The sequence below is a fragment of the Lipomyces chichibuensis genome (genome assembly GCF_038497645.1).
Source record: "Lipomyces chichibuensis strain CBS 12929 unplaced genomic scaffold V1513scaffold_26, whole genome shotgun sequence".
Taxonomy (NCBI): Eukaryota; Fungi; Ascomycota; class Lipomycetes; order Lipomycetales; family Lipomycetaceae; genus Lipomyces; species Lipomyces chichibuensis.
The window spans coordinates 1-18,302 of record NW_027117478.1 but is presented as its reverse complement, the minus strand read 5'-3'; the positions used below and the strand labels follow the sequence as shown (position 1 = coordinate 18,302).

Genomic DNA, 18,302 nt, shown 5'->3' with positions numbered 1-18,302 from the left:
TTCGTGTACAGCCCTAAATTGATTGATATTTAATGCAGATTATACCAGCTGAACCCTTTATCTGTCTCTGCAGTATATGTAGAATCAGCTTCGAATTCTACGCTGATGCACTATCGACGGTACTCGTGTCAGATATGTTATGACCCGATCTCCGGGGCGGTGATGGGTCTGGCGGATTATGTAGTTGAGACGAGTGCAGGCGACATTAGTTATGGTCAGGCCCTCTATCGTTTTTCTCCTTGGCGATGTTTCTCCGCTATCCACGCCGTTCTAAGCTCATCCTAGAGTTCTTCCGCTCCCAGTCAAAAAGATTCTCATGCTGACAAGCTCACCGAATGCTCGGAAGGACACCGTGATGAGTGATTCGTACAGGGTGCGGTGCGTAGCCAGTTTGCGCGTTGTTTCGATTTTGTTTGGCTTTTGGCATGTCTGCGGGCCAAATGACGACAATGGCATCAATGATATCTTGTATCTATTGTTGTACATACCGTCAATGCCGGGAACTGGACGGTGGGGCTTAGACGAACGATAGTGACCCGGTCACTACATACAGACAGGTGGGATTGGATGTTTGCCAACGTCATGAATATGACTTGATGAATGGTCTGCAACTCATCTCAAACATCAAGAACAAGCTATCGCCTGGAGGACGATAGCGCGGTCAGATCAGATAAGCTCTGCTACCAGTTAGTCAATATACCCGCCTGCTTAACGAAAGATGGCCTGAAAATCATGGCGTAAAAATATATGTTACAGTTTGCCGTTCCTTTTTGTGAAACATAGTGAATTTGCATAATACCAAACACATTTACTTTGCTCTTCTAATACCTTGATTCCCATATCGCAATACTTCTAGGTTCTCACTATCACCTTTTTATCCGTGGCGAGTTTCTCCAGCAGGTCACATGCCTCTGCAGCACTGTTGTGTTTCCGGAAATCTTCTTGTATCTTTCTGGCACTGTTTTTATATGCCGATTCAACTAAAATACGCCTTACCGCGTTGCGGATATCCACTTCAGACGGGGAATCAGTTTTGAGATCTATTCCAGCACCAGTCCATGCGACTCTGCTACTAACATCTGCTTTGTCTTCCGTGCGACCAGCGCATACAAGCGGGACGCCGAAGTTCAATGCCGCGAGAACGCCGTTATACCCAGCATTGGTTATCATGACTTTCACGTAGGGCAATAATTGTGCGTGAGGAATGAATCGTGCTATGCGGACATTTTCCGGAAGTTGCGAAATGTCGGAGAATGCAGAATCCGCATCAGGAGATGTTACAACAAGAAGCACGTCGCATTCATTACGCAGAGCATTGATAGATGGTCTGATTAGGTTCGCTGAATTAGTCGCGTATGTCCCTTGTGTGACATGCACAACCGCTTTGGAACCTTGTGTGACTTCCTGCCACCATGATGGCAATTCGCCGGTGATTTTATCATCTAGTAGTGGTAGCAATGGTCCAACGAAATGAATTTGTGCTTCTAAATTTTGCCGTGGGAACTCGAACGCTAATGTCGTCGGCATTATGTGAAGGTATTCGCTTCGGGCAATCTCGTAAAATCCTTTCCCTGGCGGTAATGGCCCCAATCCGAGAATTTCCCGCTGCATGTTGACATATCGTGTGAGCTTTGAGTAGAAAATTCTCCCCGACATGAAATGTATGAACCTGTTGATTGTACGGTCCACAATCGTTGCAGCCGGGGGCTTCCCGGTGCCCCACATCGGGATTTCAGGGTCCGCTGTCACAAGAGGATTGATTCCGAGCGTTGCATACACTGGCCCACCTAAATCATTGAGAGTCTGCGCACCCATGGCACAGAGGTCGACTAGAAGAGCATCGGCAGCAAATACATCGAGCACTTTGCGGTAATCTGTTACCTGGGCCACTATGCGATCGACAAAGAGACGGCGCAAAATAGATACTGCTGCTGCCAGTCCAGTAGCGCCCTCGTCAGGAGTGAGAGGTACAGCATCGAAGACTTTAGATTTTTCCGTCGCCATGAAACGAGCACCACAGAGCTCAACTTTGGACCGGAATTCCTCGCCTGTTAGCCATACGACCTCGTGGCCGCGTTGCACTAGTTCCTTAGCAACTGGCTGCATGGGGTTTACGTGACCTGTGAAAGGCTGCGTCGCAATAAGAAACTTCATCTTGTGATAGTTTGAAAGGACTGCGCAAGACCGTTGTGAAGATCGTACGGCCAACGTGCGCTGCAACTATCCCGCGACGGCCTTGGAATCTCGTTAATCGGTTATATCCTGAGGTTCTTGTCGATGTTCTACATCTGCCAGCTGGATTTGGAGAAAGCTGTCTCAATGGACCCCTTTTCTGGCAGGGGGAACAACCGATTAAAGCTTGAATTCATATTTCCAAATAAGGTTAGAACACAATTCTTAGCCACACCTTCACCTTCAACACTCCCCAAGTACGTATCAGTCTTGTCTACGCAAAATTCGGCGACAACAATCTGATCACGGTGAAGAAAACGCTGGCGACCTATACAGTTGGTCAGCAGAAAACGTTTAAGATTATCACATTGATATTTAAGCACACCTTCAAACGTCCACCTACAAGCTTTCGGATACCGTTGACTTGAATATCAAACTCGCTTCCGGGAGGCCATACGGCAGTCTTACGATATATGACAACACAATTCCTTTTGATCGCGCAACTGCTTAGAAGAAAAGATGTCAGTTATCAGCAGAACAATCCAAGAGATAGTCAATCTGAAACAACCAGTCCAAGAGCCAGAAACGCCAAGGGCCGTTTTTGTTTATCGGCGAGAATTTGGCCATGATGCTAAAGAAAGGTTAATTTACTTCGTTTTCTTTTCTATACTTGGCTACTGTTCTCTCTACCCTTACTCTGAATGCTCTGCTTGCCCTGTTGGTTGGCCTCCGGGTACTTTACTTGTCGTTCAGGTTTTCACTAAACTCTTATTCTTGCGAGAATGGTATAGCGGAATATAGTCATCTCTATTTAAGTCCTCCCAAACTCCTGCTACAATCTCACGACTAATGAACACAACATCTTCCACGAATGAAGGACCATGATGCCATCATAATCAGTACTCTTAGCCTACTCTGGCCGCGCAACTCACTCATTCACCATCCAGGGCACCCGTATAGATACTGCCAGATAATGAAGAGATGGTCCATGCCCCGCATTGAATGTGCTGACTTAATTATTGGTGGTTCGAGAGAAAGGACGTCAATTCTTGTATTGAGATCTACATTCAGCTCTGCATCTTTAATTACAATAATTGAACGATTATAATTGAAATAATTATGCCTCTAAATGCGCTCGCATCGGCATTTGGATCGAAGCGGATTCCCTGGTTATGTCGCGATTAAAATTTCAGGAGACGTCTTGAGCAGTGATCAGATGTGGTTGCAAAGGAGCGACCTCTAGTCGGCTGCGTAAGCTGATGCAGACTTGTTGTCACAACGCCATTGGTTCACGATGCCTAGCTAGATATGTACTGCATTTAGCTGCTCGATACCTGTAGATTAGTACGACTGGTTGATATATATATCGACGCTGACAGAGATGCATCTGGCGAGAATTGTTTAATGATAAACAGGAGTTCACAGCACGGGCCAGGGTCTGCTGAATCTTAGGAGCTATTCTTCAGAAGATCAACAAACGGGAGACACGATCAATGACCAGATTCAATTGCCGAGCGTAGTTAATGTATATACTAACATATTGAGAGCCAACGCTGGCTTATTGGCGAACCAAACATACGGCCAGACCTACGTTGTGGAGACAATAATGGACAGTTTGTGCTCCGGGTAATAGATCGCGAGTGATAGTGCAGCCCCTATCGACAAGTGTGGCATCAATGTAGCATTTAGGACATATTTGTGCAGAAGTTTATGGTTATGCTGTCGTCTATGCGCCGCCCAGGAACATTCAGGGCAACGAGCTGCGTGCAGCACTTTTGAGTTGTTGCAGCAACCCAACTTACACTGTGCTGTAGGCGCGCTGCCGGTAACTTTTACTGATAACCATTTCGAAGAGAACACAAGGATCTTCCTTCGCACGCATTCTACAAACCGGCGTGGTATTCCATTAATAGTCACATTTCAGGTCGAGGCGCATCTTGTTCTTATTTGTCTCGAGAACCTAAAGGAAGATGAGCTCCGTGAACATGGTCCTCAAACGACACCAGTCGACTCTCATTATCACGATCGTTGTCCTCGTCGTTCTAATATTCACTTTCAGCGGAGTGTCCAGTGTCGCGGAAGTTACTAAAGTAGCCAAAGTCGCGAAATTCTCCGTAAAAGACCAAAAGGTGTCCGACACCGCAGTCGTCCAGTACGACGGGCTCCAGAATGTCCAGAACGCGACCCTCGGATTCGGTGCTATATTGATGCTTTCACTCATGTCTCGAACAGACCGACAAGATGCGATCACCCTCATCGCGTCGCAATGCGATATGAAAATTTCCCACATCATTCCCGGCGTCGTGTCTGAGGAAATCAGCGAAAAGGCCTATCCATGGGGCCGCGGTCTCGAGAAGCTATTGACGCCGCAATATATGCCCTATTTAGGTAGCTGGCGAAGCCACATGGACACTTTCAAGTATATTATTGATAACAAGATCGAGACTGCACTCATTATCGAGGACGATGTTGACTGGTGAGTGTTTTGAAGTTTTCTGCGACAATGGGATACTTGCTCACCGACGTGTAGGGATATCAACATTAAAGCACAGTTCACAGCCTTTGCACAAGCACTTCGTACGTCCAGACTGCGGCGCCCATTCACTGAGGAGGAGTTCGAGCGCGCTCCTTACGGACTCGACTGGGACATCATGCACCTGGCCACCTCAAAAGCTAATATGGCTGCTCCGCCCCGCAACAAGGCATTCATAAAATACAACGACCCTTATCGCGCGAGTAGTGAGGTTGCCAACAATGGCTGCACCGGCCCCAATGGATGGTTCTGTTGGGACGAAATCATGGCGTACACAAAGCTGAACGAGACGCAGCGTGCAGTCTATCCATCGTACGAGTCCGTTGGTTTGTCCGCAATCGCGGTCTCGTACCGTGGCGCCCAACGACTGCTATATTATCTCAGTTACAAGGAGCTCGTCGACACACTTGACTATTCAATAACTGATCTATTGCGGAGAGGCGCGCTTCGGGGATGGACCGTCACACCACCATTAATGAGCGAGTGGAAGACACACGGCAAGTCGGATAGTGATCTGAAGAAAGTTGGCTCGAATTCAGGACCACCGGGTAACATGAACGGTGTTAGCGCCGGTGTCGCGCACAGTGCGCGGAAAGCTTTGACTGAGAACTTAGAGGGTGAGGATTACTGGAAGAACGAAGCGCCGTATTGGAATCGTGCGCATAACAATGCAAAGAGTGGTACAGGTGGAACAGGTGGTACAGGTGGTACGGGTGGTATTGGTGGTACGGGTGGTACGGGCGATACGGGCGATATAAAAGTAAGTGCGGATGACTGGTAGACAGGGCATTAATCTAGGTTGAATGAATTTGTTTTGTAGTTATTTCACTATACATAATTGGATCGGTTATCTAGTTTCATTTTATAGATATTATAACTTTCTGGGTATTATCTGTAATTTTATTAGTTCATGTTATGTTTGCGTCTTAATGTATGCTGTGTTGCTGAAACGAACTGTTTATAGAGTGCTCTGGCACAGTCGCGTTTACGGCGCTTGATATTGACTGCCTTCATGCATTCTTGATTCATTCGGCGTACAAGCACTGCAAGGAACACCAAATCGTAGTGTAGCTCGCAGTAATGTCACGATATTCCGATCATCACCTGCTCCTCACTAGTTCAGATTATTGAGCTTGATAATAATAGCGGAAGTTGATGTTGGCGGCATGCCATTGGCATGGGGCAGCAGATGGACCCTCTTCACAGCACGTGCAGTATGCGCGGTACACAGCGATCTCTGATGTCCCGACAGTGTTTGTATGGAGTTCACCTCAGTGATTGTCCGTTACTGGCTGCCACTTTTCGTTGAGACTTCCATGTTAATAATATACGGTGACTTTGTATAGGTCGCATTGTGTCTTTCACACGTGCTAGAGTCCATATAATCATATCGATAACTGCAGACAGTAACTTCATTTAATATACAACTAATTAAAAATCCTCCTTACTTATATATAATAGCTTGCGATATATTAGATTCTAACATAATATACATTTTATACATGGTTACAGACATAATCCTGCTAACGCCAATGAATGATATTGGAAACTTTCCATGAAGTAACCCCAAAGAGCAACCAAACACAACAGATATATACACAACAAATCCAATTTAACCTCTATAGTAATGATGTCTAGAGGTACATGTACAAAAAATTCATGTAACTAAACCTCCAAATGCAACTTCTCGATGTTGGCGGTCTCAAACTTCTCGCCAATATCGGCTTCGTCGCCAGATGCCCGGAGAGATGGAACAAAAGACTGACTTTGCCAAGCCTTGGGAACATTCTCGTAGAGCTCATCCACCTGCTCGAGAGTGAGACCCTTTGTCTCGTAAACGAAGAAGTAAACGAAGGCAATGCACACCAAACAAAATGTACCCCAGATGAAGAACACCTTGGCGCCGAGGCTAGCATTGCCTGGACCGGAGTCGACCATGTAGGGAGTCGCGTAGCCGATACCAAAGTTCCACAGCCAATTAGATGCCGCACAGATTGCCACAGACTTGGAACGGGTGCGGAGCGAGAAGGACTCACCCACAACAACCCACGCCACTGGACCCCAAGAAGAGGCAAAAAATGCAATGTAGCAACAGACGAAGGCAATAAGGACCTTGTTCGAGACAGCGTTGTCGACAGAAGTACCGACAATTGCGACAATATACTCACACACACACATGCCGACTGCGCCGAGAAGTAGGAGATTGCGACGACCCAGCTTCTCGACAGCGTACATGCCGGGAGGAGTGAAGGCGACGTTGACAATATTGGTGACAAGGGCGATAGTAAACGGGTTGGAGATGCCGGACTTTTGGAAGAAATCGGTGCCGTAGTAGAAGATGAAGTTGATACCGGTCAATTGTTGCAGAGCCTGGATAGTGGTGCCGACAAGGATACGGTAAAGCTGACGCCCGTCGGTCTTGAAGCAGTCAACAAGCGAGGATTTGCCAAATGACAACTCGTATTCGTTGTTAGATTGAATTTCAAGAAGCTCGTCAGTAACTAATGGATGGTCCGGCGGAAGAGAATGCAGACGACCGAGAGAACGGCGGGCAGCATCCAATTTATCTTTCTGCACGTAGTATCGTGGCGATTCGGGAAGGAAGACCATACCCGTGGCAAGAACGAGGGCCCAAGCAAATTGAACAGCAATTGGAATACGATACGCGCCAGTATCGGTTCGATTTTTGGAGGCTTGATTCACAATAGATGCAATGAGCAAGCCGATAGTGATTGCAAACTGGTAGGCGGAAACAACTGCACCTCGGATCCACTTCGGCGACGCTTCAGATTGATAGAGAGGAACAATGGCAGATATTAGACCAACGCCGAAACCAGCAATTACACGACCTGTTGCGCAAATTAGCATGAGCGCAAACAACGAGCGGAGGTGCAGAAGGCGACATACCGACAGTGAATAGAGGAATAGCTGTGGCCACGCACTGTAGAAGAACGCCAATGGAGAAGACACCGCAAGAGGCAATAAGCGAATAGCGACGACCGACCATGTCACCAATAACGGAGATCGCCAGAGCACCAACGAAAGTACCAGCCGACAAGAGCGAAACGATCATCGACGTTTGTCCAGAAGTGAGGTATGGTGTCCCGTCCACGTAGTGATTAGTAGCAAACTCCTGCTTGAACATATTCATGGCGATAATGCCACTAATAGAACCAGTGTCATAGCCGAAAAGGATACCACCGAATGCAGCGAAGGAACCTACAAAGATAGCTGGGATGCTAGAGCCCTCCTTGGGCGCCACGATGACAGCCGCTTTCTTGACATTGAACATAGCGAATGATGTGTGAAGTGAGTGAAAAGAGGATAATGCAATCTCTAAGTAGACGAAAAAGATAAGGAGGAGGAAGAAGTTTAACGTCTCCGGAACTGCCCCACATGGCGGGGTTGTTGCCGTGCTTGCCGGAGAAGGGTGGGGACCCCAGAATGAAAAGTGATGATCAGTTACTAGCCACTCAAAAGTCTAGTGCACCAGGAATACAACTCAATGTACTTTAATTTTGTGTGCGTTGGCCATTTTGGTGTGGAACTGGCTAGGGTCGTGGAAGAAGTTTAATCCGGTGGCGCTCCAAGCAGCCGTGCTTCGCCACACTGCCAGTACTCTGCTAGGGGATTCCGCTGGTCACGGTTCCACGACCGGAAAAACTTTCTGGACACCCCGCTGGAGGCTCGCGTAACCAAGATACTGATACTCTTCGTCCCTGTCGATTATTCCCAAACATATTTTGTTCTGAATAGAATTGTGAGCTCGTAACTTGACTCCGTCAACCAACGTTATTGTCGATCCGCCACTACAACTGTCGCGAACTTACGCTTGCGGCATTTCTAATTTAGAGTTCATCAGTTAATAGTCTTCGGAAATCTACGCCCACCCTGTTAATACCCCTAATCCTGATCATAAATCGAGGGGTTGCCCTAACCTTCAGTACGACTAGTTTCTACCGAAATAGGCAAGTCTTCACCAAACTGCTGCAAATGGTAGTTACTTGCCAGAGCTCAGCTACGCTAGAGCAAAGGACGCTTTTAACATGAAATAACCACTCGACAGACTAGATAAGTTTGCTGTTAAAACGCTGTACAAGCCGGCACTGCCGCATCTGCCAAATAGGGATGGGAATTTACTACTAGAGTTTGTCGATTGGCCCAAACATAAACCCCGCACTTTAAGACCCAGATTGAAGTTGCAGACTTTCGCCGTCTCTGCATCGTCCCACAAACACCCAAGCAATAGTGCTATAGAGTTGACATTTTACCAATTTGATATGGCTTCTTCGCCAAATTCACACCACGATCGTGCTTGTGATCAGTGTTCCTCGCGAAAGGTCAAGGTGAGGAGGCATTTGTTGTTTGTGCTATAATTAATTCGCTTCTGACCGATCAGTGCGGTCGTTCATTACCTTGTCCGCGATGCATTAACCTTTCGTTGGAGTGCTCCTACATCAGGTCTCGAAAAAAGAAAGGGCCGCCTGGAAAGTAAATAATGATCTTAATTACTGAAATAGGTTGGTTCTCTGACGTATTCACTTGTAGCAGAATCGGTCTTATCCGGCTTAAGTCGTCCTATCCAAGTGAAGAAGTCGCCAACTTCACGAGAACCCCATTTGAAGATGGAATCAACGAACCTGGGTCGCCATTGACTCTATCATCATGGCAGTTATCGCCAAGTAATATGGATTCTCTATCGTTAACGGCGCGAACTGGCATGACACCAAACAAAATGCTCCTTCAGTCAGATTTCTTCAATACTCTTTTCTCAGATATTCCGGCAAATTCAGAGTCGACTCTATTCAGCGACGAATATGACCAGACACAGCTTGTTCCTAAATTGGTCAACGTCGATAATCGCACGATGGATTCATTGGTTCATTCGTATACCTGGCGATGGTCGAAATATCATCCACTAGTCGACTGCACATCTCTATTAGCACGCTTGGGGGCCCGCGAGAACATACGAAACCTCGATTTCGGTGCGCTTGTTCTCTCAATCTGCGCATTCGTACTACTTCAGCCTGGTTTCAAGTGCGATAACGTCCGGCTGGACAAAACAACCTTACGGGAACGCACACGACTCGCGCAGACGCTAATGGACGATGCCATCGCAATGCGCAATATGGATCCATCGTTTGTCGAGAGGCCTACTGTCGATAGTATTCTTACTTCATTCTTTTTATTTGCGTGCTATTTCAATCTGCAGTTGCCGCATTCTGCGTGGCTACGGTTGCGAGAGGCGGTAACTTTATCGGAAATTATGGAAGCGCAGTCGGTTGGCGACGAAACTACTTCGGTTGAGGAGCGAGAGAAGAGAGCAAACTTGTATAGGATATTAGCGGTAACGGAACAGTGAGTAGTTTTTTTGAGTGTCCCCTCAATACATTTGCTAACAAGGCCAGTGCCGTTGCTGTTCAACTAAGATACGAGTTATCACAAAACTTACCATCCCGACTGCAGATGTCTGCGATTTCTTCTGCAGGTTATCAGAGTCAGTTCGGTGCAACTTTTGGAATGACAAAGCTTGTCAGTCTGTTTAGCATTATTAGCGTCGACATGTTAGACTGTTGGAACGAGAAATGCGCTGCGGATTCCGGTTGCTGTACACGGATAACTATGAAACGCGCGCTTGACATGCATCGCCTCATTTCAGAAGTGTACGATGACACCACCACTGGTCACAATTTGGTCAGTGAGGCTCAGATTGCTGACATTACGATTTCACAACGATGGTTGCATAATCGACTATGGAACGTTTGCCACTACCATGGCCTTCTACAAGATGAAGAACTTGCAGATTCCAGGGAAATGAGTCTATCTTATGCAATTGATATTGCACGGGATACCATGCGGATTAGTAAAAAGTTCACTATGGAAAATTTAGAGGTCCATGGGATTGGGATGATAGGGAAGTTGTATGATATTGCAAGCACTGCGATCAAGTTGATGTCGAGTTATCCGTTATTGAGGAATTCTAGAATTGAGGATTGTAAGCTCGTGCCATCCGACATGGAGGTCTTGAATCAGTTTATAGCATTGTTAGCTACGTTCGGAGGTGGGCAGCATCCCTATTTGGTGCCATTAATGATGGCCGTTGCTAATTTACCACGGTGATGTTAATTGGAATTTTACGGGTTTACATGAAATAAGATAAATGTGAAATTTCTGTCCCTGCGCTGCTGAGAATCGGAATCGGTTTGACTTCGGTGCTACCAAGAAATCAATGCATTGGCATCTCCGAGGCCCTTCAAGGCGCCAAAGAAATATGCTATCGCTGGTGGAGTGGATGCTCATCGAAGCGGGAATGTCAGGTGATAGGTGTCTCGTGCTTGATCCGCAGGAAGTCAACATATATTTGCTCATATCGATGGGAAATGTGTTCTAAAAGAAAGCCACAGATGAGCCTGGCTGTCCCCATATACTATCGTATTTCCCCATCATAGGCGTGGATACGATTGCGGTACCGGCAAAATTTAATACTGGAAAGCTGAGGATCTAATCGTAAGGCAATCGTCAGTCTACAAAAAATCGTATAGTAATCGCATAGTAATCGTATTCCTAATTAGGTATGGGCTAATAAATTTACCCTGACCGAAATCCGTGCTAACGACCTGGCTGGATGTTTGTATAACATCCGCATTTAACCGTTAGTTATCCTATAGCCGTTCTTATCCATAGCAGTGACAATAGCGAAGTAACGATTGATACAGTCATTCATTTCCAAATAGGGCTATTGACGATATTCGACCGGTTATTAGCGTCGGATACGATATCGAATTCGAAACATTCTTCGACGGTCGAATCCAATATTCGACATATCGTGCCGATATTCGATATTCGACATAGGATTACATAATCAATCGTAGAGAAATGAATTCACTGCGATTTCAAGCTGCAAGAATATAGACTAGGTTGTATCGCAAAATCTGGATAGTCGCGATGAATGTTTTCACGAAGAGCGTCGAGAATCTCTTGCCCAACGGCCTCATCTACGAGCTGGCTAGAAGCTAATCACCTTCTACCCGAGGGTATAGAACAAGCGCTGTGTAATATGTGTCCGACATATCCATGAAAGTAAAATAGGGAGAGCTGCCTTTCGTATAGATGTCCGAGCAGTATCGACTGAATCACCAACCCTGCCTTCTGCCTTGCCGCTGATATTTTGACTGACTGCACGCAGGCTATGCCAAAGACAGAAATGGTGATTGTAGCCATCATTGTTTCTTCCAAATGCCAGGCTTGCCGCTGTTACTTCTATTACAAAAATTGTTGATTAGAAACACTAAAGTATGTCAGTCCGAATGGGCATAAACGCTTTATATCTGCAAAGTCCTTGTCAGTGTGGACCCATTTCGGCTTCAGCCCTGCATTTCGCAACTCCATGAGCCACGTTGTCAACCGTGATCCCCTTTTACCGGTTTCTTGAATACCTCGAGTGTCAAGAAGAAGGTAAGACAAAGGGAGCGACACTAGGTCGAATTCGGTAAGGACGTTCAATGCCGTGCTTGTTAGGCTCCGAACGTGGCGTCATCTTGGCGCGGTTGAACTTCTGACTATCGGTGAAATAAGACGCTAGAATGGCCAATGATATCCCAGGCTCTTGAAGACCTTGGAGTAGTTCATAGCCATCTTGCTCGGCCACTAAGAGTTGAGCGGATTTAAAATCATCAACGTACCTATGCCATTCGCCTTGCTTCAGGAAAGCCAGAAGTTGTAGACTTACTTCCTCGTGATTATGTGCGCTTCAGCCTGCTCAAAAGACGGATTGGTCACTTAGATCAGGTTTCGATAAATTTGGCGTAGCGGATGTTGAACGAGGCTAGGGTTCCAGCTAGACGCTGCTGGATTAGAGTTTGTGGCGCACATCTCCTGGCACCCCTGAGAATATGGCAATTCTGGATTTGCTCAACCAAACAGTTCTTCTCACGTCTTCGGTTCTTGTAGTTTCTAGTCGCCCATGTTCTTCTTCGGATTCTTCTCGGTTGCACTTCTTCCCGTTTCGCCATTTGTTGGCTTCGTGTCTTTGTGTGTCTCGTCTGCTTTTTCTTGTGTGGCCAGGCAAGCATAAATAGAGGGGTTCTGTTCCAATTGTCTGGTCAGTTGTTCAACAGTTCATCCAATAGAGAGTTCCCAAGGTCCATGGATTCCACAAGAGTTTTCGTCGACAATGTCGACACCTTCCTGTCTCGCATCCCGCCCGTCATCACTCAACAGCGGAAGGTACTTATGTGACTTAATGTAATTTCGATTTCGGACCTCATCTGTCATGCGAAACATCCTTGATTCAGTATGACCAATGTGCTCGTAGATTACTGTTAATGTGCTCGTAGATTACTGTTGCGGACGCGTTGGCCTTTGAAAAGCTTATATGAAACTCGCCGTGGCACTCGAAGTATTCATTTTGAACTAAAGACATTAGATATCTATTGCGGGCATTACACAAGCACTAGACTGCATAACAGAGTGTCGCTCAACAGAGTTCTGTGCTCAAGTCATCAAAAAGGTCGTGGCCAGATCGTGACGCTCTTGGATCAAGGAAAGTCGAAAGTACGTGGTGTCCAATATGACTTTCTTGTTGTATTTCGTGCTTTCGGTCATAAATTCGCATTTCTACCTCCGATAGGGCCATCATTTCCGGCGTCTCCTTCAGATCGCGAGGCTCTTGTTCGCTTCTATGCCAATCTGCCACAGTTTGTCAAAGATGTAAAGCCTCTTCCTCGTCGTGTGTTAGGAAGTGAATTTGATAAGATCATACTGGGCCTTAATGAACTCCGGCAAGGCAAGGTGTCTGGACAGAAGTTGGTCATAAATCTCAATTTGGATCGGGTGGTGTGCTAATTATGGTGGTCTGTTCGGCAGGAAAACTTATATACTCAGTGTTGCAATTTTATGTCAATTTTATCCCAATACCACTTGTGATTGAACGGCGTCACGATTTGTGTGCCATTATCACTCTGGAAAATAGCGCTTTGTTCGGGTTTCTAAACGACTGAGCGAGACAGTAGAACTTCTTGCAATAGAGAAATTCGCTTATATTGTTACATGCCTACGGGTAATACCAGGTCAATTTATTCGCGGTATCACCGCCACGTTTCTCTTCTTTATAGAACATATTGGAATTTCTGATCGTAGGCTAGCCTTCTACATGTTTCCACAGAACTCTCTTTGCCGAAAACTTCCATGACTTTGAAGGAATAGGCAAATGGCAACTCTTTGCACTAGAAGCTATAGCTGCGTTAGTGTTTTGTCAGAATTGTGACCTGTTGGTGATACGATATCCTTCTGGAATACCAAACTGTGGAACTCTCTATATCGCTGGTTGTTTACAGAAAATGTTCAATGCAGGGTTGCAGATCAGATCTGCACAAGTTGTACGAGAATACCTACTGTACATTTATATGAACAGGTCGGTGTACGACTGGCTTAGAAATCTATACAAAAAAGAACTTGGGAGAGCCTTATACAATTGACTGACAATAGCTTTACTCCAAATCTCCATAACAGCTCATGAATCTACTCAGATATTCTTTGTGATCCCTGGCTGAATGGCCTCCAGAATATCCATTAACTCTTTATGCACTCGTTTCTGAGCCAGCGCTCCCTCCTTGCTCCTAACGAACTTGCTTGGCTGCTTGACTTTGCATTCGCTCATGTACTGACCATGGCTCTCGCTCCCAGCAGCTGCACTGTGAACGAGCGTACGGCCACCGACCTCTGTTGTCCGCGCAATTAATGCTTTGGCGACCATGAGAAAGTGGCCAGTCAGTCCCTAGCAATAATGGAATCAGCTCAGTGTTTTGTTCCATATTGTGCAATAAAAAGCCTAGGACTAGATAAAACCATACCTTAATATCCCTGTCGAGCTCCGAATGACACAAGCCCGGATTCACATTGTTTAGAATCACGGGCTCCGCTGCATGTGGACCTTTTTCCATCGCCTCAGCTATCGAACGAACAAGGAGAACTTCAAGGAGTTTCGACGTATTATATCGATCTGCGAGGTATGACTTTTTGTTTTTCTTGAAGGCATCGAAAATGCGGGATTCATGCTGCTCTTGAAATTTTGCCTTCCGATTCTTAGCTTCAAAATCACTGCCTAGAAAGATTTGGAGACTTACATTTTCATGTACAACAGAGCTTGTTATCACTAGCTTTGATGTTTGACCTGTAGTCTGCCTTGAACGTCTTAGGATTGGGAAGAGGTTGAGTGCAAGCAAAAATGTCCCAATGACATTAACCGCGATACTAATCTCAGTTCCTCCAGCCTCTTCATAAGTGTTTCTCAAAACGCCAGCATTTGCAACTACGACATCTAATCTGTCCAGCGACTGACAAAAACTTGCAAATACTTTAATGGAATCGTAGTTGGACATGTCTATCTGCCGTACTTCGACAACGTTTCTGCGGCTCGTGGAGGCTTCGATAGAGGCTTTGGCGTCTTCGCCCTTGTCAATAGATCTAACCGCAAGGATTACTCGCTCTGCGTTAAGTCGTACAAAGTGCCTTGCAGCCTCAAGTCCTAGACCAGTATTGGAGCCCGTGACGATGATGGTTTGACCTGCAAATGATGCCGTAGGAAGAGGAATGGGTTGGAGTTGTGCGCGGATTGCTGCGATTGAAGACATGCTTGCGTAGTGTAACCGGAATTGTAGGATGTAAATGATGAAGCGGAAAAAAACTAGAGATCTCCGAGCTTTTGTACTCCGACATAAATTGTTCCGATTCCGAAGCCAACAATGAGCCACGCATGGAAAGCTAATCTCGAATATTTTGGATCACTAATCATATATTATAATCAATAGTTATAAAGTTTCCCACGTGGCTGTTAAAGTTCGCCGCCCCAGGTATTCTTCCGACCCGACCATCCTTTCCAATTTGTCCGAAATCATTACTCTGAGGGAGACAGCTGAGATGTTTGCTCTGACGTAGTACAAATCTGGCTCTCCTCTTGTTTGCAGATCGTATAACTCGGTCGAGATTGAAATATGGAGCAACATTACTGGCATCAAGGCGTCTTTGGAACACGCTGAAGTTGCAGATCAAGACACCCCGGTGGACATGGGGAGGATATTGGTGAAATGTACGTGTATACTAAAGACCTTGGATATGATGGACGAGATCCATTCGTGGTATATCCCGAAAATGTACATGTTTGCCGCAAAATGATATCGGTTGCGACTAACCCCTGAGTTTGTACAGCTTGGCATTGATATTCGAGCTACTCGTGTTGATGATTATATCAAGATAAGCGAAGAATTCCACTTGTGAGAGATCGGCATTCTCGGAAGAATGTCAGCCTTCACTTCCAGTGTTCTCGGTGTTTATCCGAGGTTTCTCGGTGCTCTCCGTGGTAGAAATATGTTGAAATGACAACTATGACGTCACCGATAGCTAGGTAAAAGTTGAGAATCAACCTTCTAGCTACAGTAGACAGCTGACGTCTTCAGGTGATGCACACAGCTGACGTCCACAGCTGACGTCCACAGCTGACATCCACAGCTGACATCCACACCTTGACATTAAAAGCTGACAATGCTGACAGATGATTTGTCAGTAGCATCCAAGACAGAATATTCTATAGGTGTTCAGTGCACCCTAGAATATTCTAGATGCCGGGGTTGAGATGACGTGTTCAATCACGCTATCTCTATTACATAGTGTCATTTGACGCATATCGTGCCGATATTCGATATTCAACATAGTATTACATAATCAATCGTAGAGAAATGAATTCACTGGGTATTTGAAGCTGCAAGAGTCACTAAGCCTTCGTATACAGACATTTGCCAGTTATAACAATAGTTGTCCGATTTGGTCGGCGTCAAGGTAAAACCTCGACTTCACTAATATCAATGAAAGAATCGAGTTCTCTTGACCGAATATGGGGTTAGATGATGGCCCAGGAGTTGGACTATTGGACAGCTGATCTTCTAATAAAACTTCACTATCGTAGTCGTCATTGAGGGCGAAGCAGTTTTGTCGATACCCTCTGGTTTCCATTTAAATATGAGAGTCAATAAGCGCTGGATAATCGTATACAAATCTATAGAAAAGAATTGAGAGCTGGTCCCAGACTTCGGGTCCGAGGGGTTAGATATAGGTTTGCGGCTTATAACTAGGCTTTAATAGGAAATGGTTTAACTTATTTAAGTAATATCATGTGATTTGGTCATCCATTCTATTCGATCGAATACGAATATTCGAGCCGATATTATTCGACCTAAACCTTATTTGTCGAATACAAATATCGAATATTATTCGAATGCCTTTCAAAAGTCGAATATCGAATACAAATATTGGGAAAACTTGCAGATATTCGGATTCGAAACAGCCCTATAATCAGGCATAGTCTCAAGTATATAAGTAGATATTCAATCCCTTGAGACTGAATACACAGATTGTATAGACAATCATCCAGAGTCTCTCCAACCCTTAAACCGCGTACCTGTGTACCGCTTTATGGTCAAGGGATCGTGCTTCGCGGGTCTATCTTCGACGGAAACAAGACGACTGAAGCTATACTTCGCTCCGCCACGTCTTTCAAGCGGCAGCGCTAGGATATGGTCAAATTCGAGGGGGCAAAGCTATCTTTAAAATGCGTGCTCCCACTGATGCGGAAGCTTGAACAGAGATCAATGCGCTACATTTGTTATGTCGTCAGCGCGTTTGTGTCTCGGTTATACCCAAAATACGGAGATATGCGACAACATTCAACACATTGATAACGACGTCGCGGTGCAGCACCAGAGCCACTTGTCAAAACATCAATTACGAAGGAGATCGAGGACGTCGCATGACCAAAGAGTTAGGAAGAAGAAGGTAGGTCTGCGTCGACTCTACTCAGCGAGCTTACGGCCGTATGCGCTCAAGGTTGTCTCGTCTTGGATGCGTCGTATAGACAGATCATTCACACGGTGTCCTTGCCGCTACCTTGTTGCAAAATTAGAGCGTCCCTAATGAAAGCCTGCTATTTTGCTATCTAAATGGCGAGCATAGAGTTGGTATTTTCACGTCTTTTGTAGAATATATCCGGGTTCAGTACCCTAACCCGATCTGAAGACTACCCTACTTGCAAACTCGTCAGAGTCTCAGTAAAGCGTGTACGATGCGGCAGATGACAGTACTACACGGCATCTCGACTAATGCTTTACGTACGTTACGGTGCACTAGTTGAAATAGAAGAATGCAGCACGAGAGCGCGAATGAGCTTACTCTCGTCTCATTTTCGGAATTGCCCCATCGCATCCCTGTCAGAATGGTAGACACGACCCTAACCCTAATTGCCCCGCCGATGACACAAGTGCCAGCCGGCCAAGGTTGAGCCAAATCCGGATTTGTCAAACCTCTGTGCGGTGCGTCTCAAACTCTAGACGAACTCTATCCAACAGCTTCTAGGTGGAACCCTAGCCTTGTTCAACAGTTAAACCCCAGGAGTTTACAAGTGCTGCTATGTTTTCCCAAACAGTGTCGGGCTCAGGGTCGTCAGAAAGAAAGGACCAGGATAAAGCTACACCCCCCGGTTACTAAAGCTACACCCCTCTGGGTTACTAAAGCTACACCCCTACCTCTTTAGGCAAAGTGTAATCACGTG

At 45.8% G+C, this 18,302-nt stretch overlaps 7 protein-coding genes across 7 annotated transcripts; 3 read left to right on the top strand and 4 right to left on the bottom strand.

Moving 5' to 3' along the window:
• Window positions 1–616: 616 nt before the first annotated feature.
• Window positions 617–2,392, bottom strand: V1513DRAFT_142814 (uncharacterized protein). The gene is made up of 2 exons (XM_066894218.1): window positions 829–2,392; window positions 617–677 (listed from the first exon to the last, which is right to left on the bottom strand). Exon 1 carries the CDS (start codon window positions 2,152–2,154, stop codon window positions 853–855), a length of 1,302 nt encoding a protein of 433 aa, XP_066752424.1. The 5' UTR covers window positions 2,155–2,392; the 3' UTR covers window positions 617–677; window positions 829–852.
• Window positions 2,393–2,423: 31 nt separating this feature from the next.
• On the top strand, window positions 2,424–3,214 carry V1513DRAFT_448246 (uncharacterized protein). The gene has a single exon (XM_066898504.1). The coding sequence runs from the start codon at window positions 2,692–2,694 to the stop codon at window positions 2,971–2,973; it is 282 nt and encodes a 93-aa protein (XP_066752423.1). The 5' UTR covers window positions 2,424–2,691; the 3' UTR covers window positions 2,974–3,214.
• Window positions 3,215–3,960: 746 nt separating this feature from the next.
• Window positions 3,961–5,657, top strand: V1513DRAFT_448243 (uncharacterized protein). The gene is made up of 2 exons (XM_066898503.1): window positions 3,961–4,648; window positions 4,703–5,657. The coding sequence occupies exons 1-2, from the start codon at window positions 4,143–4,145 to the stop codon at window positions 5,484–5,486; spliced, it is 1,290 nt and encodes a 429-aa protein (XP_066752422.1). The 5' UTR covers window positions 3,961–4,142; the 3' UTR covers window positions 5,487–5,657.
• Window positions 5,658–6,094: 437 nt separating this feature from the next.
• On the bottom strand, window positions 6,095–8,246 carry V1513DRAFT_448240 (general substrate transporter). The gene is made up of 2 exons (XM_066898502.1): window positions 7,613–8,246; window positions 6,095–7,554 (listed from the first exon to the last, which is right to left on the bottom strand). The coding sequence occupies exons 1-2, from the start codon at window positions 7,995–7,997 to the stop codon at window positions 6,371–6,373; spliced, it is 1,569 nt and encodes a 522-aa protein (XP_066752421.1). The 5' UTR covers window positions 7,998–8,246; the 3' UTR covers window positions 6,095–6,370.
• Window positions 8,247–8,985: 739 nt separating this feature from the next.
• V1513DRAFT_381910 (uncharacterized protein) lies at window positions 8,986–10,825 on the top strand (the record flags this gene model as incomplete). Its single annotated transcript, XM_066895085.1, has 4 exons — window positions 8,986–9,051; window positions 9,105–9,196; window positions 9,254–10,063; window positions 10,114–10,825. 4 exons carry the CDS (start codon window positions 8,986–8,988, stop codon window positions 10,823–10,825), a joined length of 1,680 nt encoding a protein of 559 aa, XP_066752420.1.
• An 897-nt stretch (window positions 10,826–11,722) lies between these two features.
• On the bottom strand, window positions 11,723–12,979 carry V1513DRAFT_459489 (uncharacterized protein; the record flags this gene model as incomplete). The annotated part of the gene is made up of 6 exons (XM_066899766.1): window positions 11,723–11,800; window positions 11,835–11,965; window positions 12,025–12,180; window positions 12,203–12,387; window positions 12,435–12,483; window positions 12,919–12,979. 6 exons carry the CDS (start codon window positions 12,977–12,979, stop codon window positions 11,723–11,725), a joined length of 660 nt encoding a protein of 219 aa, XP_066752419.1.
• Window positions 12,980–14,204: 1,225 nt separating this feature from the next.
• Window positions 14,205–15,492, bottom strand: V1513DRAFT_142589 (uncharacterized protein). The gene is made up of 3 exons (XM_066894217.1): window positions 14,830–15,492; window positions 14,557–14,778; window positions 14,205–14,480 (listed from the first exon to the last, which is right to left on the bottom strand). The coding sequence occupies exons 1-3, from the start codon at window positions 15,334–15,336 to the stop codon at window positions 14,229–14,231; spliced, it is 981 nt and encodes a 326-aa protein (XP_066752418.1). The 5' UTR covers window positions 15,337–15,492; the 3' UTR covers window positions 14,205–14,228.
• Between the last annotated feature and the right edge of the window lie 2,810 nt (window positions 15,493–18,302).